The sequence below is a fragment of the Ruditapes philippinarum genome, unplaced genomic scaffold (genome assembly GCF_026571515.1).
Source record: "Ruditapes philippinarum isolate M1 unplaced genomic scaffold, ASM2657151v2 ctg41_1_1_1_1, whole genome shotgun sequence".
Taxonomy (NCBI): Eukaryota; Metazoa; Mollusca; class Bivalvia; order Venerida; family Veneridae; genus Ruditapes; species Ruditapes philippinarum.
Window position 1 is genome coordinate 275074 of NW_026853004.1, and position 19537 is coordinate 294610.

Sequence of the window (19537 nt, forward strand, 5' to 3'; positions counted from 1 at the left end):
ACAAACTGGTCTTTGGCAAAAACTAATCAATTACGCTGGTACAGTACATTTTCAACAATGACATGTTTATAGAACTATAAAACAGAATCCTTCTTTGTGAATATCCTTAAATGGCTTGTTGACATGCAAGGTTCACATGCTTATTGCCAATAATTTGTGTACATAGATCTTTTACTTTTGCCAGTTCATTAAACATCAATTCTGTCTCAGAATTAACTCTTTTTCGAGTGATGCTTCTATACCCAGAGTCTTATCTAAAAAAGATTTCTAACTAAACCATGTAAACTACATTGTATATATTGTCAAAGAATGTCGAGCTTTGATTCCAAACATAAAGAAGCATGATAATAGTGTTTGTAACATGTTGTTGACATCATTTTATATTAAGGACGTAATTTGTTTATGCGTTTTATATGATAAGCATTTATTCTGCTTTTATTCAAAGATGTCATGACCTGCTCAGAATTCTTTTTCAGTGGTGACAAAATGAAGTAATAATAACTGTGCAAGTAATAGTTATAAATATAATTATGTTCCCGATGCACAACTAAGGTTGTATTTCATAATTATTAAAATTTTCAATACTGAATAAGAAACCGTATGGTATATAAAATTAAACTACATTTTAGCAAAATGAAAAAAGGTCTTAAATCTGTGTCACCAACTGCATGGGATTCAATTGTTCCATGTAATAAAACTTACAAGTTGGTACTGGAATTTCTTAATCAAGGAAGTTCATTGCTTATAATATACCTGAATGCATGCAGAAAAAACAGGTTTTAACTAGAACTGAACCAAAGAATGCTTAAAAGGTACATTCATGCATGCCAATATATTGTTACAAACTAAATTTGATTCCATACTAAATCTTATTACCATATGTTATTAAAGTAAATAAATATTTTGATATAACATTTTAATAATTTTTGCTGTTTTTTTATTTACTTGACTTTAATAATACACAATTTGAGTTACAATGAAACAATTTTCAATCATTCCTTGTGATTTTTTTTTAAAAATAGAAAAATAAAATGTAAGCATAATGGTAAGGTAATGGTGTATGCTTAAAAACAGCAAAAAAAACCCCAAAAGACATTTCTATAATATATACCTCATTATATGTTGAACTTGAAGGATTGGTATTTGTATGTAGAAAATGGAATATTTGAATACTGAGAAGGTACAGGTAAGTAAAATCTGCAGTTATTAAAAAATTGTTGGATTTTCCAAGATGAAATATAGTAAATGCTGTGTTATGGTTATGAAGAAAACAATAGAAAATTTAAAAAAAAACCCTGGAGGATTATATTTTTTTTTTCAGAAATAATTTTATATTCATTAAAAAGAGTTTTAAAAGTAAAAGAAAGATTAAAATCTCAGAAGTTGATTTCAGTATTTTCGGTTAACAGATTGATAAAAAAAATCAGGTAAAAAATCTTACATGATTATTGGTCTGTATTTAACAGCTGTTTAATGTCTATATTTAGCATACTTTATTGACGGAATCAGAAATATGGTTTGAACTGGTCAGCCTAAGTGTTCTATTAAATGACTGTTTAATTTTGTTGTACAAAAAGCTTTTGTTTGCCTTTTGATTTATTGATTTATTCTTACAGTATTCTTAACTTTTAAACTTTTAATAGTTAGAAATACAACATTATCTTATTTGTTAATAAAACTGTATTTACACGGACTTTAATGTAATTAAAGTCTTAGGTATTTTTCAACTAATACAGGCTTGGCAGGGAAAAAATGCAATTTAAACAAATGTTACGAAATAATTTGTCATTGCTTCTTAAAATAGTGGCAACAAGAGTTATGTGTTTTAAGTACTTCTATGGAAAATCTTTCTTGTGCCATATTTTGACCTTAAACGATTATTATATCGTGGAAGTGAACGGTCAATATATTATTTCTGGCAACATGTCTAGACTGTAACCTAAGATAAAACAATTGGTTAGTGGAAATATTAAGTTGTTTTCTTTTATTGATACAAGTTAAAACATAATTTGATGAACTGGATATTGAACCTTGATATTAATTGGTTACCAATAATCTTAGGGTGATTAATAAGTATTTTGAAATTACAGAAAAAGTATTGTAGTTTTACAATATATTAAAATTTTTGTATTTTGTTCACTTTAGTCTTATACTATTATCTAAAATAAAATGGTGCTTTTTTAGTTTTTCCTCTCACTTTTCATTTTACTTTGAAAATGATAGTGACAAAAAAATTTGACATTATTGACAGACCTTAGACTAAATGTTGCAGTTTTCTTTTTTAATAGAAAAATGTTTTATAAGCAAAATGTTTTATAAGCATTCAACAATTTTTGCTCACTAGTTATGTTGTTTTACCTGAAACTTGCACAATATGTTTTATACAATCATGTTGTGCGTGTAGAAATGACAATTTTATTTCACTTTTCTTTGATCTATTTTTTTACAGGCCTATCTTTAGTACATACCATTTATCAACATTAATTACACAAACATAATAAAAAAAACCAAAAAAAACCCCCATAAAACTTCATTTTAACTTATTTTCAAAGTCCTTAAAATCATCCATAACGGTTTTATGAGGATGATATTATATTTGTAAAGGTGAATTTGTTGTCCTTGTTTATGCTCAATTTCCTTCCATTAACAAACATTACAATACTGGTATAGAATAGCACAGACCCATGAAGTTTGTGACAGGCTCAAATTACTCAAAACCCATTTCCACTATCAAATATCACATTACCCCTCAGCAACACAGTTTTAGTTTCAAGGTTTAATACCGATTTGTCTTTTTATGTTGATGTTGGTTTTTTTTTATCTCTTTTCTCCCCCTTTTATATATATAATTATATATATTTATATATGTCATTGCCTAGCGGTTGTCAAAGAACTCGCTAAAAATCAAGCAAGTGATCCCGGCAATGTAGATAGTGAAATATGTACACGTAGTTTAAGGTTTGATACTGGTATATCTTTTTGTGTTGATGTGGCTGTTGTTTTTAGCTTTTTCTTCCCTTTACATATATAAAAGAAGTTTGATTCCTTGTGTGGATCTCATATAAAAAGTAGGTTTTGGGAATTGCAGAATTTAAATTATGTTAAATTTTTATGCGATATCATATTATAGGCTACTGTCTGAGGATATGTAAAAGCATTGAAAGCGCTTAATAAATAAATATATGTCAATGCCTGTTGTAAAAAAGACTCACTGTTTTAATCAAGCAAGTGATTTGTGATCATTGACCTCAGCAATGTAGGTAGCAAAATAAGTAGAAAAACACAGACAGATTGAGAAAATGCAAAAATATTACAATATAACAAATACATAGTTACATTTTGTATTGCAAACATGAAAAATGCAATGTCTTTAACAGAAATATTTCTTAATTCACATCTTCAACTAAATTTAAGATGCAACAGGAGAAAATAAAGATCATATCTATGCATCATACAACATATATTTCTTTCATAGATGGTTTTCACTTGAGGGTAAAATTTGATACAGTTTTTTTGTTACGCAAAGTGTTACTGCACTATTTAATGTAAACAAAGTTATGTACTTTATTCTATAATGCAATACAGTAGTTGTATTTGATGGTTAACCAACTTTTATATTGTCAAATATTTGTGGTAAAACGTAAAAGTTGGACAATTTTCTAGTTTTAAGTGATAGCAATAAATTTTTTGACTACCTTTTTTTTTTATCGTAGTTCATCAATGAGGACAACAATTTCAATTAGTATAAAGTTACATGAAGTGTTTGAAATTCCATTTTATTGTATTTGTATGATAATATAATGAAACCTAAGGTGTTTCAAATTGCTAAATTGTACTGTCTGTGAATTAGGTGACATATCCTTGAATAATTAACTCATTAACTCCTTTATAGTTGTCTTAATAAGTTTGTTAATTGCAATTATTATTTTCCCTGTCCTGGTTTTTCCCTGTACTTTTTTCGCCCCTTTTTTATTCCAGTGTCCTGCTGGTTGCCTATCTTTTGGTTAGGTGCGGCTGTATTTCATGAATATCGCTCTACTTTATAATTATAATCTTGATACTAATATTATCTAGTATTATCCTATATATCTATTTTGTTGTACTTTTACACTTTATTTCCTTTTCGAAGGTAATTTTAGACTACAGTCGTGTAACATACTTTAACCACGTAAAAGATAGTCAGGTCTTAAAAGGAGATTAATGTTGTATTTCTTAAACGTTTAACATTGACAGATCAGTACGATACTTAATATGATAAAGGACAGATTACTTTATAATAGTACATACCCCATTTTATTGATATGTTAAAGCGAGAGAGTACGTGCTGCGGCCCTATATTATGTTTTGAAGTCTCTGGAAAGATTGTTATAATTCCACAATATTTTCACTTTATTTTTGGTAATAAGAAAAGAGCCAGTCGGAAATGATTTATTATAGTTCCATTTCTGGCAGCAAATTTGTCTGATATTGTTCTTGGCATGTATTACAAGAAATGGGGAACATTCCTTATTTTGGCTACTGATAATAACTGTAGATTATAAAATAAAGAAACACAAACAAACTTACAAAAACTGTGTTTGATCTAAATTTATATAAATTACATGTCACTGACTTGTAGAAAAAGCTTTTAATATTTTATTTATTTATTTCATGAAATTAATTTTGTTGGCCATAGGATTTAACAGTGTTTAAATCATGTACTGGTGCTGGCAGTCATGATATTTTTATTTTGTTTATATTCCAAATCAATACATTGTAAATACACTTTCATGATGATGCAACGCAATACAATAAATAAAAACAGGATACCAATTATGTTTGTATGTTATTTAATTGGAATGTTGTGTTAGATTAATCAACAGCAAATCCGTGATTGTAATACGCCACAATGTTGTTCATACATGTATAAAACAATCATAGTGAGAAAGTTAATTTTTGTGGCTTTGTCATTTTCTTCCATGAATAAGTAAACAAACTAATTATGACCATGACTCAGCTAGTCAAATGACAATTTTATCATCTTCTGTATTTCTTAATAGAAAAAAATCATTAATTTTCTTTCTAATTAATGATGTTTTTTGTCATTTATTGAGAGCATTTTTTTGGGTTAATTGAACATTTGTTTCAATATTATAAATTTTGGAACAGGAGATAGAAAATATTGTTTCAGTTTTTTATTGTTTAGCATTTAGATTACAATACTTCATAATGAAGACTTTGGTATGAAATTCATATACTTTTTTTAACTAAAATTGATTTGAAAAAAATTAAACTTTGGAGCTGTAAGGGGTTTTAATTTATAAAATTAATGCTATTGCAAGTGTCAGGCCAGCTAATTTTTCCGTCATTCAATGATTGGTTTGAGAAAAAAAGGGCTGCAAGCACCAGTAATTTATATGAAATGTATTAATTTGTGTATTGTTATAATTTATGATGAAGGATTCAATATTATTCTATTTTCAGCCATCAACAAATGACTGGAAAAGAACGTGGTGGGAATCGTTTGAGGAGACCCCATTATATGCAGCTATATGGACGTACCTTGGCTACGGTCTTCTTGTGTTAGTCGGTCACATCAGAGATTTCTTCCGAAATATAGGTCTAGAGAGACAAAAATCCTGCACAGAACCAAAACTTCCAGTAAGAATAATTTCTACATATATGTTTCCCATTTAAATTTTATATATTAGCTAAACCAGTAGTAGATTATTTATTCGATATCAGTGGTTTGTTCTCATATAACATGTACCACAGGTTAGAGTTTATACATATAATATCTTCTTTTGAAGTGAATTATTGATAATATACATATTTGAGTATTGCTCTTTTTTATGCCTGAAATAATGCACAGAAGGGGACCCAAGGTCTTCCTACACCAGTAAAAGTGTAAAGTCGCCACATGACCTATACAGTTTTTGTGTGACGTTCGCCCCCTCCAAAAAAAAGACAGAAATTCAATGTTTTTCTAAAAATGCTCATGATTAATACAGTGTACACGCTGCAGGGAGGCCCTCTGTAAAGCAATTCCCCCCTTTAGAAGGTCTTAGGGTACATTACTCTGTATTTCATGTTTGACAAAGTTATGCCCCTTTATAAAGTATTTATATTTATGTTTAGTATGACATGTAATATAACATGTATCCCTGTCAGCTTTTGTGAAGGACATTGATGAAATATACGCAGACCCATTTCTCCTATAACTAAACAATGTAAAGATTATGACGGAAGTCTCCATGTAACCTGTGGCTATGACCTGAAATTACTTTTGCAAACTAATAAATCATTCATTTCACAAAGATATAAAACATGGTTCAATAAAGAGTCCGTTGAACTAGTTTGTTGCAGGGTTTGCAACAGTATTGGTTAATATATGTGGCTGAAATGTGGTTACCATATAATTATTGTGAACCTGAATCAAAATTGGATCAAGTAACCTCTATAAAGTGGAGATATATCGATCAAGGTCACATATCACTATGGAAACGTGTAAATATTTACAATGCATGATGGGCTTTAAATTCATCGGGGTAGAGAGATTTATAGCATTTTGTATTTATATGCTGTACAATTATTTACTGTGATTATCTTATTTACTGTCCTTGTAAAGGAAGAAAAAAAAGCGTGAATTTATTGAACTTACGCAAGAAAAAAAGCGGGACTTCATTGAAGGGCCTTTGATTGTATGAAAGTGTCAGGCTGGTTTAGAGGTAGATTCCCGAGATATGCAGTGTAAACATTGAGAGAGCTTGAAATGTTTGGTTTTGGATCATTAAAAGGCCTTCCGTTGTAAATTGTAATCTGAGGAATGCTGTTTGTCATTATAAAAGGTCTTATAAGCTCCGATATCGGTACACTACAGTAGTTTATTTTTTCGTACCAATAGGACTACTTTTCAGGCGGAAATAAAATATAAAAAATTCAGCCATAAATAGTCTCACAAATCAGTATTTAAATTTCTATAAACTTGTTTGAACATTATCTATCTCCATTGTTTTTAATAATGAGGAAACATTCAGTTCGGTTTAATGTTTTTTGTAAATGACTTTGTATTTTGGCTGTTAAAAAATCTTTAAAAGGGAATCAGGTGACACTTTAATGGATAAATGTAATTTTCTGTGCTTCAAAATGGGGATGGACCCTCAGAAAAAACTTATATAAATTCATTATTCCGTACACAACACTGATTGGTCATAGAATCTGTAAATTAACACCAATATGGTTCCCATTTAAGTCTATATGCACTTAATTAAAAAAAAAAACAAAAAACAAAAATATATCAAAAAATAACATTATAGACAGAGACAGTAAATCAAATGGTCATTAAGATCAAATAGAATTGTAGGTAAAAAAATGACATAGCAGAATTTTAGAATTTTAACTCTGAACATTTGATAGTTTATATTTAAGATTTTACAAGTTTTAAAAAAATACCTTTTTATGAATTGTAGAAAAAAAAATCACTTTAGATTTAAACACATTTTTTCCATTTTTATCATAAATGTAAGATTCACAACTTGCCAGAAACATTGAAGGCTTAAAAAAAAAAAAAAAAATTATAAGGAAACTTAATAAAAAAGTGAATGTGAAAAAAATGTGAAAGAGCAAAAAGTATGATGAAATCTGTTTGATCGCAGGTGATTGTAGTATTTATTTTTTGCTGTAGTTATCTTGTCAACAGAACTATGGCCGCCTGTGGTGAAAATCATCGAGTGACGAAAAAAAAAAAAAGACAAAAAAAGTTTATTTAACAACCATTTTATCAGTTGTTCAATTGAAATTATTTAAGGGTTGTTGAAGTTTATGATCAAATATTTTTCTTTCTCTTTGGCAACATTAACAACAATATTACTTGTAATATGATCAGAATTTTTTGTTAACTTTATTTTGTTCAGCCTTTTAAGGCTTGTAAATTATTTATGTTTTTATCCAGGAAGAACTTTTGTCGGATTTATTTATAAGTCCATATAATTCATTTCTAGAAAATGTAAAATCTTGTTAATCAGTTGGCAATATAAACTTGTCTACTTGAAGAGTGGAAAACACCTTTAAATAAATAAAATAAATTAAATATATAAAAAAAGAAGCAAAATCGCTGTACTTTAGTCTTTATTTCAAACCTCTGTTGTCAGGGCCAGATTTCGGCCACTTGCTGTGAAAATTATGTAACATTTATAATAAATATATTTCTTTTGGACATTGAAAATATTTGAAATTTATTTATTCACATAGCCTTGACCTTTAGTTTTTAAAGTGTAGTCACACTTAGTTGCGCAGCAAAGAAAAATGAATGTAAATTGTGTATTAAGGAATTTTTTAAACTTGGGTTATAAATATTTGAATTTCAAGGTTTCAAATTAGAATAATGTTTTGGTAAAATAATTACATTTATTGCACAATATATTTATACTGCATTTACTCTGCTCATATTACATGTGAAAATTGTCAATAAATGAGCCGTGTCATGACAAAACCAACATAATGGGTTTGCAACCAGCATGGATCCAGACCAGCCTGCGCAGTCTGATCAGGATCCATGCTGTTGGCTTACAAACCCTATAACAAGTAGAGAAACTGAAAGCGAACAGCATGGATCCTGATCAGACTGCGCGGATGCGCAGGCTGGTCTGGATCCATGCTGGTCGCAAACCCACTATGTTGGTTTTGTCATGACGTGGCTCAAATGTTGTTCGTTGCTATTTATCTAGACTGTATAATCAAAGTTTGGATTTAAGAACAGTTTGGTACAATTAAACCTATTTCTATATCCTGACTTAAGAATTTTTGCCGATTTAAGATATATTTTTTTGATAATTATATTTTTTTATATACACTGTTGAGACCTATATATCAGGAGGGGTTCACAATTTTGTTCATGAATGATCTATGGGTATGAAATTACAGTCAAAATATGTCAAAAAACAATTACACAGTTTTGTCCTGTATTATGTAGACATGCACATGTCAGTTTATATTGAAAACAATGATTGATACTAAAATTAGCACAAACGTATCAACTAATTAATTAGTACAATTCAACCAATGGAAAACAAAAAAGTCAGCATATTTAATATCTTATTACAGTATCTAGATACAATAAGATGGCAACAGTTGGCAATTAAAAATCAATTCAATTTTTTTTAATTGAATAATTTTATTTTTTTATGATATATTTCCATAATACCTCCTTTAAAATGTTGCATTATCAAGGTTAATAAACACATTTGTTTGTGTGACTGTGCCTTTATATATTGGCGTTTTTTCCTTTGCCTTTTCTTGAGAAATACATTGCAGAGAATACCTCATTATCATAACTTTTTAAATTGTATACATGGTTGTAATTTAAGATTTCCAGTTGCAAAATTTGCAACATATTTTTGCCCATTACCAATCATGGTGTTAAAATATTTCATAAAAAAAAATGAAATGAAAGGAATGCAGTGTATTGATAATTGTTATTGTACATTTTCAGGGCTTTGTACCTCTGTACCAGAGTTGGGAGAGCTTTTACACGCGAAACCTTTACCGCCGAATTCGTGACTGCTGGAACCGGCCAATATGCAGCGTAGCCGGTGCTTACATGGATGTTATGGATCGAAAAACTACTGATAATGGCTGGAACTTTGAGTAAGTCTGTCTCGATATTAGGACGTTTTGTCTGACTTTTACAGCAGACGTAATTACAATATCTCTTTTTATTTGGCTTCCGTTGTCTGCATACAGTTATTGGATGTAAGAAGACATTGACAATTTGATGAACATTAAGTAGATTTCGTAAGTTAGTAGCAAAAATTTTATCAGAAACAATGTAATGACGTATATATGGTTTTATATATGATTTAGAAAGTTAATTTCCTGTCTGATCGTATTTCAAATGAATTTAATAAATTAGGTAGTTCAAATTTTGATGCGTAATTTCTTGTAAAATGCAAATTAGGTATCATATGAGAACCACTGTTGATTTTAATCCATTAACTTAATAGACATACACTGTATTAATCTTCCTTTGTAGTTGTCTAAAGCATCATAAAGAAAATGAGCACCTGAATATCTTTTAAGACGTTAAAGATATTTATAGAAATTTTATGATTTTTTTGGTATCCAATGTATGGAGTGTGTCTAAATCAGTTATGTAAAAGGAGATATTTACCTGCACTTTTATGTCAACCATTTGTTTACAGACAAAATTTGTTCAAGTCAAGGCCAAACCAAGTTTGTATGCATGTTCCGGCATTAAAAGCTTGTTTATGCCAATATATGCATGTACATTAAACCATTCATTACATTTTTTTTATACCTTTTGACTCACTGAATAATGGCTGCTGATTTTAAAACTGTTTTTTTCCCCGGAGATCTTATGATGACTGGAATTTTCCTGTTGTAACTTTAGAACTGTTTATTTCAAGGATTTCATTATTAATTAAACAAAGTTGAGCATCCGGTGGTTTGGAGTCTTTCCTGACTGCATGAATGTACAGGCTGGCCTGGCTCTAGTCTGGTAGCATATACCTTGTGCCATCTGGATGCTAGAATGCAAAGGGTTAATAGTCTATCTGAAATATGTGGAAAGATACTGTTTTCTTCATTTAACATTCTATTAGAAAATGTTTTATATTTTCAGAGTAACAGACAAGATACATCATGTGATGAACTTCGGGTCATATAATTACCTGGGATTTGCAGAAAATCAGGGACCATGTAAAGATGCAGTGGAAGCCACAACAAATAAATACGGCATTGTTGCTTGTGGTAGCAGACAAGAACATGGTATGATTCTTTTGATGATTAAAAGTTTGAAACTTACAGTACACTGACAAACAAATAATTCTTGTACTATAGGATTATAAACTTATTAATTCTTTGAGGGAAACTGGTAATGGTACTTTCACCTAATAACAAATCACTTTTGAGACTGCTCCCTTTAACTTATTGTTAATGATATCATATGAAGAACATGATCTTGGCTAAAGAATGCTCTTGACATACGATCCTTGTATTTTAGAGGCCCACACCTTAACCATTACCACACAGCCTCTGTTCCATTTCATAATCTGATTTACTAAAGGGACACAACTCCTTGAGTTAAAAGCCCTAGATTTTCATGCATCACAGATTTTAAACTTTTGACTTCTTAATTTATGTATTAAAAAATATTTATGCCTTTAGATGTGAAATAACAAAACGTAAAAATAGTAACCAAAAACCTGATTGTGCAAGTCAGTTTAAAAATAGACACACATTTTATGCTTCGGTAAACAAAGGATGGGTACTGTTAGACCTTGAAATATTTTATCTCTAGGTATTTACTATGATGCAAGGTTTAACTAGGGTAAATTTTACACTTTGATAGTAATGTCATTTTCACGTTGTGAATGAGTAAAGTAGTATTGACATCTTGTTTCATTAGTCAGTAATGTTTACGTTAAGGGTCGATATTTAAGCCTTGGGGCGGGAAGTATGAATAAGCCTGAATAATCATAAAATGATTTGAATAAATTATATACTTTAAGTAAATTATTAAGTAACAAAATATTTATGTACAATTCAGTGGGATTTTTTTATATGGGCCACCCATAAAGAAATGCTTTTTAATCTATCTTTTATCTGAATTTACCTGGTTAAGCACTGTAAATATGATTTAATAAGTAACATCAAAAATCATCTTGGGCCCAAAAAAAATCCCGCCCTTCTTTTAACATAATTTTTAGGCCACTTTATAAAAAGGGTGACATTGTGGTGTAATAATTTTTCCTTTATGAATTGTCAGAAAAGCTATCAACAAAAGCAAAACTAAGTTATTAAAAAAAAAGGAAATGTAAATTGACATGAGGAAGTTAAGTGAAATGATGAAACTGAAAATTAGGAGAAACTTATGTATGGTTCATTGTTTACAGGAAATTGTAAGAGTTATTGTTTTCAAACCTGTTTAGTCTAATAAAATACTGATGATAATAATAAAATTTGAGTAATGGAAAATATAAACCTACATGTAAGGAAGTTAAATGAAATGAAAAGTGCATCTCCAAATAAATAGAAACACTTTAGTTTCATTGTTTAAATACTGTTAAATAATTTTAGATTATTTAGTATTGTCTATATGAATTTTATTGTAACCCTGTTCTAATTTTAACCTAATATCAGTAATTAGTGTTGTTTTTTTTTCTCACCTTTTAGGGGGCTGGGTCTGCCAAATTGAGAATTTCTTGAATCATTGAATTAAGAAAATTTAAGAAAATGAAATGGCTTAATTTTAATTTTTTCTGATAGTCTTTATGAATGTTTAAGCACCAGTTTTGGGTAAAAATAGGCATTTTGTTTTTCTGAGCCCCTAAAGTTGGGAATCTGCTATGTGATGTATTTGATGTTAAATGTCAGTTAAATAATGCAGTATTCCTTTTTTAATATGAGCCGCGTCACGACAAAACCAACATAGTGCGTTTGCAACCAGCATGCATCCAGACCAGCCTACGCATCCGCGCAATCTAATCAGGATCCATTCTATTCGCTGCTTGTAATAGAGTTGGTTTGCAAACAGCATGGATCCTGATCAGACTGCATGGATGCGCAGGCTGGTCTGGATCCATGCTGGTGGCAAACGCTCTATATTGTTTTCGTCGTGACGCGGCTCATATCATGAATATTAGAGCATAGGAATTTATAATAAAAAAAAGCACATGATCAAATGTGGTGAAATTCAATCTTCTGCTTTATATTTGAGATTTCAAATAGGAAAAGATGTGCTTCATTTTGAAATTTGATAATGATACAACTTTATATATAATGAATAGTACTCTAATGATATGTTTGTGGCATCTTTTTTTTAGCAAGAAATACCACAAAGACAGTTATTCATGTGTTTTAAACAGACATTTTGTATTTTGTTAGCTTCGGGAATAGCCTGTTGTTACGAAATGATGTCCCCGATACAGGAAAAACCCTTTAGTATTAAAATGATATTAATATTTATATTTTCAATATATTAACAAAAAAACATAATTATTTGAAATTGCTTGCCTTCAGTACTTTATAATGATTTAATTTATATCAAAACCTGACATGACCCACTGTTTATTTAATAGATTTGTCCATGGTAAGGCATTCTTTAATGTCAATTTAGGGTTATTATCCCTTCCAAATAGACATAATAGAAATAGATTATACTAATATTAAGGCCGAAGATTGACATTCACTTTGTAAACTAAATAAGGTCTTAAGGTTATTGTGTTTATTGTTGGAAAAAAAAGATAATAATCATAATTTTATGTGAAGCATTTTATAAATATATAAACATTTCTGAAAGTCATTTTCTTTTCTTCGAAAAAGATATCATTTACCTAGAATTCAAAAAAATGATAAAATTTCAGGTTGACTTTAACTTTCTGCAGGATACTAAGATTAGATAATGAAAACCAAATGTTAACAAAGTTACTATCCTGAGGATGATTATTTCTTTGTAAACATTGACCAGTACAGATTAGTCAAAAACTGTGTCCTTGAATATATGTACAACATTTCTCACCTAAAAGCTTGTATAGATAGGTTTATACTAAAAGCTGCATGCCTCAAGATGAACTAAAATATATCAAGAAAATCAAAATTGAGAAAAATGTACTAAGATTTTAATAAAAGTAAATGATTCAAGATTAAATTAATAATTTACATGTTTTGTGCAATTAATGACTGATTGTACAGAATTAATCACCAAATTTTTACTGCACTTCTAATGTACTACGGGGCATTTTCTGCATATTTTGACTTTTTTTGATGCTTTATGTTGATTATAAGTGCCATTTGCAATGTGTAAATTACTTTTTGTTCACATTACAATATTCTACTTTTAAATACATTTTCAAAATTTTAATGAAAATTAGCATTGCACTGGAGGCATGCTGTCAAGTACAGAATTTAAGTTCAGACAGCTTTAGATGTAACTGACTAAGACCATGGGGTAAAATAAAGGTTGATGACCTAAGGGATAGGTTGTTAAGATAGTGTTTCACTCATATACTTACTCTCATGAATTTTTTTATCAATTTTCTAGATACATGTACATTGTAAGTCAAAAAGAAAGAATTGGCTCAAGGTGTCTTAATGGCTCACTTATGTGATGGTCATATAATTTTAATCCATGTGCCAGGTGAAATATAATAATAAGGGGATGGTCATATAATGTTTAGCTAGGGACCAGGTATGGTATAAGGGATGGGTTCTGTGAAACAATGCATGAAAAACCTCCCAGATCATTGCCTAGTAAGTCCCTATACTACATGAACAATTTGAGAGTGTCACAGTGTCACAGGAGAAAATCCTCTTATTTCTAGTCTTTTATTTTTAATATTTTCATTATAGTTTTAGGTTAATAGCTAGATAATCTTTTTGTTTTGTTTTGTTTGTTTTAGGTTACCTAGATATACATAAAGAGCTGGATGAACTTGTAGCACAGTATTTAGGTGTTGAGGCTGCCATGACAGTTCCCATGGGCTTTGCTACAAATTCCATGAACATGCCATGTCTTGTATCCAAAGTAAGTTCACTTCAAAAAAAAAGAAAAAAAGACAAAGGCAAAAAGGGGAGACTAATGATTTATTAACATTTAAGTGCTGGATACAAAGAATATGCTAACAATATTAAAAGTATAATATCGAGCCAACATTCACATATACAGGGGGGTTGTGGGGTCTCAATGTACATAAGTTAAGTAAAATCAAGCACAAAACTAATGAAAGTCATATAAAAATGTGACTCCTGACCCCTCTGTAAAACTAATAAACTGCCCAAAAACCCCCTCTGGAAAAAGCATCACTACTTCACAAAAATTTGCAGATTTTTTTTTTGATCTTGTAATCTTGAATGAAAAAATGAGGTCAATTTTGAAAAATCTTATTATTTAATCATGTAATAAATTAAGTTTATGATAACTGCCCACTTTCTTTTATAAAAGTCTTAACTATTATAAATTTTGTCATTCCACAACTCTCCTTATTGTGAAGTTATTTGTTTGAACACTGATAACTGTGGTGTAATTAAAACTGATTTATGATATAAAAAAAAATCATAAACATTTCAAAATGTGTATTATGATCACATTTATTTGATGTCTAGGCAGATTTATGTGATTTTCTTCTTTTATTAGTTTGCGGAACAATTGCTGATGAAATAAATAGAGGATAGTCAAGTTTTTTTTCTTCTATAAATGCAGGATTTATTTTCATTAAGTGGTATGAAAATAAATATTTCTCGAGTGGCAGTGAAATATGATAATTTTCATACCACAAGATGAAAATGAATACTGATTTTTTTAGAAAAAACTTGAATTTTATGTTTATTTTATACTTTTTCTGTTTTAACCTGAAGATTTGAAAGAATTCCCTTGCCTTGTAATTTTATGTATTGGCTGAATTTGGAAGAAAATAGTCTGGCAAGACACCAGTGAGAATATGGAAAATTTGCATCACTGCAGTGAAAAATAACTGTGAAAATACCGAAAATGAAAATATGCATTTTATTTCATCAATATTTCTCAATATTTCATGTATAATTAAGTTTATAATAAACTAACATCTTTGACACTGTATAATATGATCATTAATGAGTATATTTTCAGTATATGATATAAATGATTGATCTCTGTTACAGGGAAGCTTGATATTCAGTGACGAGTTAAATCATGCGTCTCTCGTCCTTGGAAGCAGATTAACCGGTGCAACAATACGTACATACAAACATAACGGTAAGAACAGACTGAATTAATTAAATCTGAGTTTAAAAAAAAAATTTTCTTCTGTATGCTTAATTGAAACATTTTTCATGGAACTGAAATCTTTAATCAAAAATTGAAATTTTGTGCGCTATGAGGGTTAATAAGACAAAGTAGTTTGAATCTTAAACTAGCATGAGGCATATTCTGTGAAATCCTTATGTAAAAAAACAAGTCTTGTAAGATTGGAATTGTTGTCTTTGTTGACAGATGGCCTTAATAAATGATAAATTTTGCTTTTGAATTAATATTCATGAGATATTTAAAGTTTATATATAATCAGTTCAATAAAAACAAAGGCTTTTCTTAGCTTTCAACAGTTTAGCTTCTTTAGAAAAAATTTATGTTTTTAAGATAGCAAATGATGCATGTCCGTTTTATTTTGTTTTTTGTTGAAATTTATATAAAATAAATCATTGCTTGTTGTCTACATGAGATGGTGGCATCTAATACAGACATACAGTATTAAGGAAATATTAATTTCTTTTAACTTACCCTGCTACCCCAAGTAAAATTACTACCGTAATGAGTCTTCTAAATGAGACTGAAAAATCATAGGTCCCATATAATTGCTGAAAGTTTACACCTTGCATTGCCCTAATGGAAACATTATTACACCTAGAATGGAGAAGTTTCTGTAGCCATATGGTCCTTTAAAAAAGTTAAATTATTTAGAATCTTGTGGAGTAAGTAACTCAACTGGGATTTTGGTGACAACTTTAATAGAAGAACAAACCATTTAGAAAATACCCCATTAGTCAAAAATTAAAAGGCATATCTTTCAAATAAACATTTTGTTCACTCAGTATAAAGCACAAGGAAGTTATTCGATGTAAATCTATCTGTATAACTATAACAGGAAAGTTTTGATATTCAGTGTGAATTATAATTTGCATTTCAAATGAATCGGCTCTGGGAAAAAAATCATATATTCATTTCTGAACAAAACTAAGTAATTTTCTGATTTTAAATTAGAGATTGAAATGATGATAGGATTTCTTCTCAGCTAGGAAAGTTACATTGAAATTGTGTTATTTTGTCATCCTTTCTATTCCGTGGTTTGAACCGTATAATTCACAACAAATAAATCATAGTCACTTCCCAATACAAAATTTATTTTTCCCCCAATTTGTTGATAATTGTGTGCATAGGGATGTGTTTTTTTCTCCTGAAATTGTGTCTGTTACAGTGACAATTATGGGGTGTAAAACAATTTCACTGTACAGAAAACAAGAATATTTTGTAGAGAAAAAGGGAAAATTTTCTTGTTCACTGTCACATTATTGGATAATCTTGCATGATTCCCAAACTTTCATTTCCTGCAGTAAAACCATAAGAAAATAGAAATAATTCATCATATCAATAAAGTACAAACTAGGAATTTATTCAATTTTAGAAAGAAAGCAAGAAAGAAAGAACGAAAGAAAGAAAGAAAGAAGAAAGAACGAAAGAAAGAAAAAAATATTTTTAAGAAAGAAAGAAGAAAGGAAAGAAGGACTTTTAAGAAAGAAAGAAAGAAAGTTTTTTAAGAGAGAAAGAAAGAAAGATTTTTAAGAAAGAAAGAAAGATTTTTAAGAAAGAAAGAAAGACTTTTAAGAAAGAAACAAACAAACAAACAAACAAACAAACAAAGAATTTTTATGAAAGAAAGATTTTAAAGAGAGAAAGAAAGAAAGAGAGAAAGATTTTTATAAAAGAAATATTTCTAAGAAAGAAAGACTTCATTAGTATGAAGAAAGATTTTTAAGAAAGATTTTTAAGAAAGAAAGACTTTTAAGAAAGAAAGAAAGAAATATTTTTAAGAAAGAAAGATTCTTAAGAAAGAAAGAAAGACTTTTGAGAAAGAAAAAAATATTTTTAAGAAAGAAAGATTTTTAAGAAAGAAAGAAAGAAAGAAAGAAAGAAAGAAAGAAAGAAAGAAAGAAAGAAAGAAAAAGACCCTCAAGCAAAATGTTTTTTCTGCTACATTGTTGTACAACATATAAAATTCCAAGAAATCTTCAAGTATAGGATAGGCTTTTAAAAAAAAAACATCAACAGTTATTCCGTATTAACAACACTTGCCCTTATTTGGTATGCCATTGCAAAAACCACTATTAGATTTGTACAGTTAATCAGTCATGAAATGAAAAACAATTAAAAAACATAAAATCATATTAAGATGTCAGTGTTTAGAACAAGCGAAAAAACAAGCCCATATTATTTTGTATTGTTTCTGAGTATAAATGTTGTATTGTTGTTTGCAATAGACTAGTATAAGAGTATTATTTTGTTAATCAATTCTGTTGACCACTTTAAAGTCAAAATATCTATTACATCGCATAAATGTAAAAAAAAAATTCCCTAACATCAGAATAAGGAATATAAATATTAACTATTTTTTAGGGAATATTCAATTTACGTACTATTGCACTTTCAATGATAATATCAGTCGACCATAATTAAAATGATTAATTAGCTGCGTACCTTGATAATCCCTTTAATACGTTCTTGATTTATTTATTATTTATACGTTCTCGATTTATTTATTATTAATGTGTTCTCGATTGATTTATTATTCATTGTTTAATACTGATTGAAGCCTTATCTTAAACACTGCTGCCTAAAGTGTTGTTTGAAAATTGATTAGTCCATAGTTTGCTCTATCCTGTGCTCCGAATTTATTTTCAGTCTTTGATTTAGTCAGAAACTTTGTTATCAATTATTTATACATCAATAAACAATGTCCTTGCCAACCATGATTGTATGAATAAATAAGGCTTAATAAGCAACATTTTTGGTATATGAGGACAAGAAATTGTTCTTATACAGTATGTGAAGATAATTAATTAAAGACTATGTTGTAATTAATGAGGGTTTAAAATTTAGGGACGGGCAATGTGAAGTTGTGGTGGGTGGGGAAGGGCAAATGCATTTTTTTCATTCTAAAATGTAATAAGTAATATCTGCACATCTGCTTTCAACAAAACAAAATGCAAAACGTTTTTGTTTACAATGAACATGAGGTAAGACTTCTGCTATGATACAATCAACTTAATGACTTATTACTAAGTGGATTGAATTTTAGTTGAACGAAAGTAATTTATCGAGGGCAAGAAGATATTAAACAAAATGTTAGTGACCTGTCGTACCATCGTTGTGCAGGGTAATCATTCAAGATCAGTTTAAACAGTTTAGATATTTCTAATACACAGGTAAATGTTTGAAATTACTAATACACAGTTAAATGTTTGATATATATTAAGACGTCTGACCCAAATATCTGACACCAGTGATGATAAAATCAATGTCGTTTGATTATGATATTTTGATACAAAAGGTTTATCTCTCATTTGTCCTTATTCAGCCGAAGTTTATGACCTTAAAATTTGATATACTTTGTAAACAAATACCCTCACCCTGGTTTGTATTAGTGATTTTGTATGACTTCCTGTCGTTCATCACTTGTTTATCAGAAATTTCTGTATCATAATTACAAAAACAAATCCGTTACCTTGAGTAACGAGTCATAAATGATTGCATGGAAATGCAGGCTTGTTACCACCAGAGCCTGGTCATATTGCACAGATGTGCAGACCCAGGCCTGGCTCTGCCTTGTGCCCTGTCCTGTTTTTGTTGCTCCTGCACTCTTGGCCGTTGGTCCTTGTTGCTGAGTTGTGTGGGTGTTGCGTTTATTGAACACCACCTTTCCTTGTTGATCTTGTTTACCATGTTCTATATTGGTTGCAAAGGCTATTCACGTTTTAAGGACAAAGTCAGTGTTTGATGTTTTTTTAAAAACAG

General features: G+C 29.5%; 1 protein-coding gene across 1 annotated transcript in view; it reads left to right on the plus strand.

The window, feature by feature from the left end:
- LOC132731059 (serine palmitoyltransferase 2-like) overlaps nt 1-19537 on the plus strand; it is a 44665-nt gene that overhangs the window by 9752 nt on the left and 15376 nt on the right. Inside the window, exons 2-6 of the mRNA XM_060717172.1 lie at nt 5464-5640; nt 9470-9624; nt 10619-10764; nt 14397-14521; nt 15634-15727. Of these exons, the coding sequence (XP_060573155.1) occupies nt 5464-5640; nt 9470-9624; nt 10619-10764; nt 14397-14521; nt 15634-15727 (697 nt within the window). The remainder of the gene's footprint in view (nt 1-5463; nt 5641-9469; nt 9625-10618; nt 10765-14396; nt 14522-15633; nt 15728-19537) is intronic.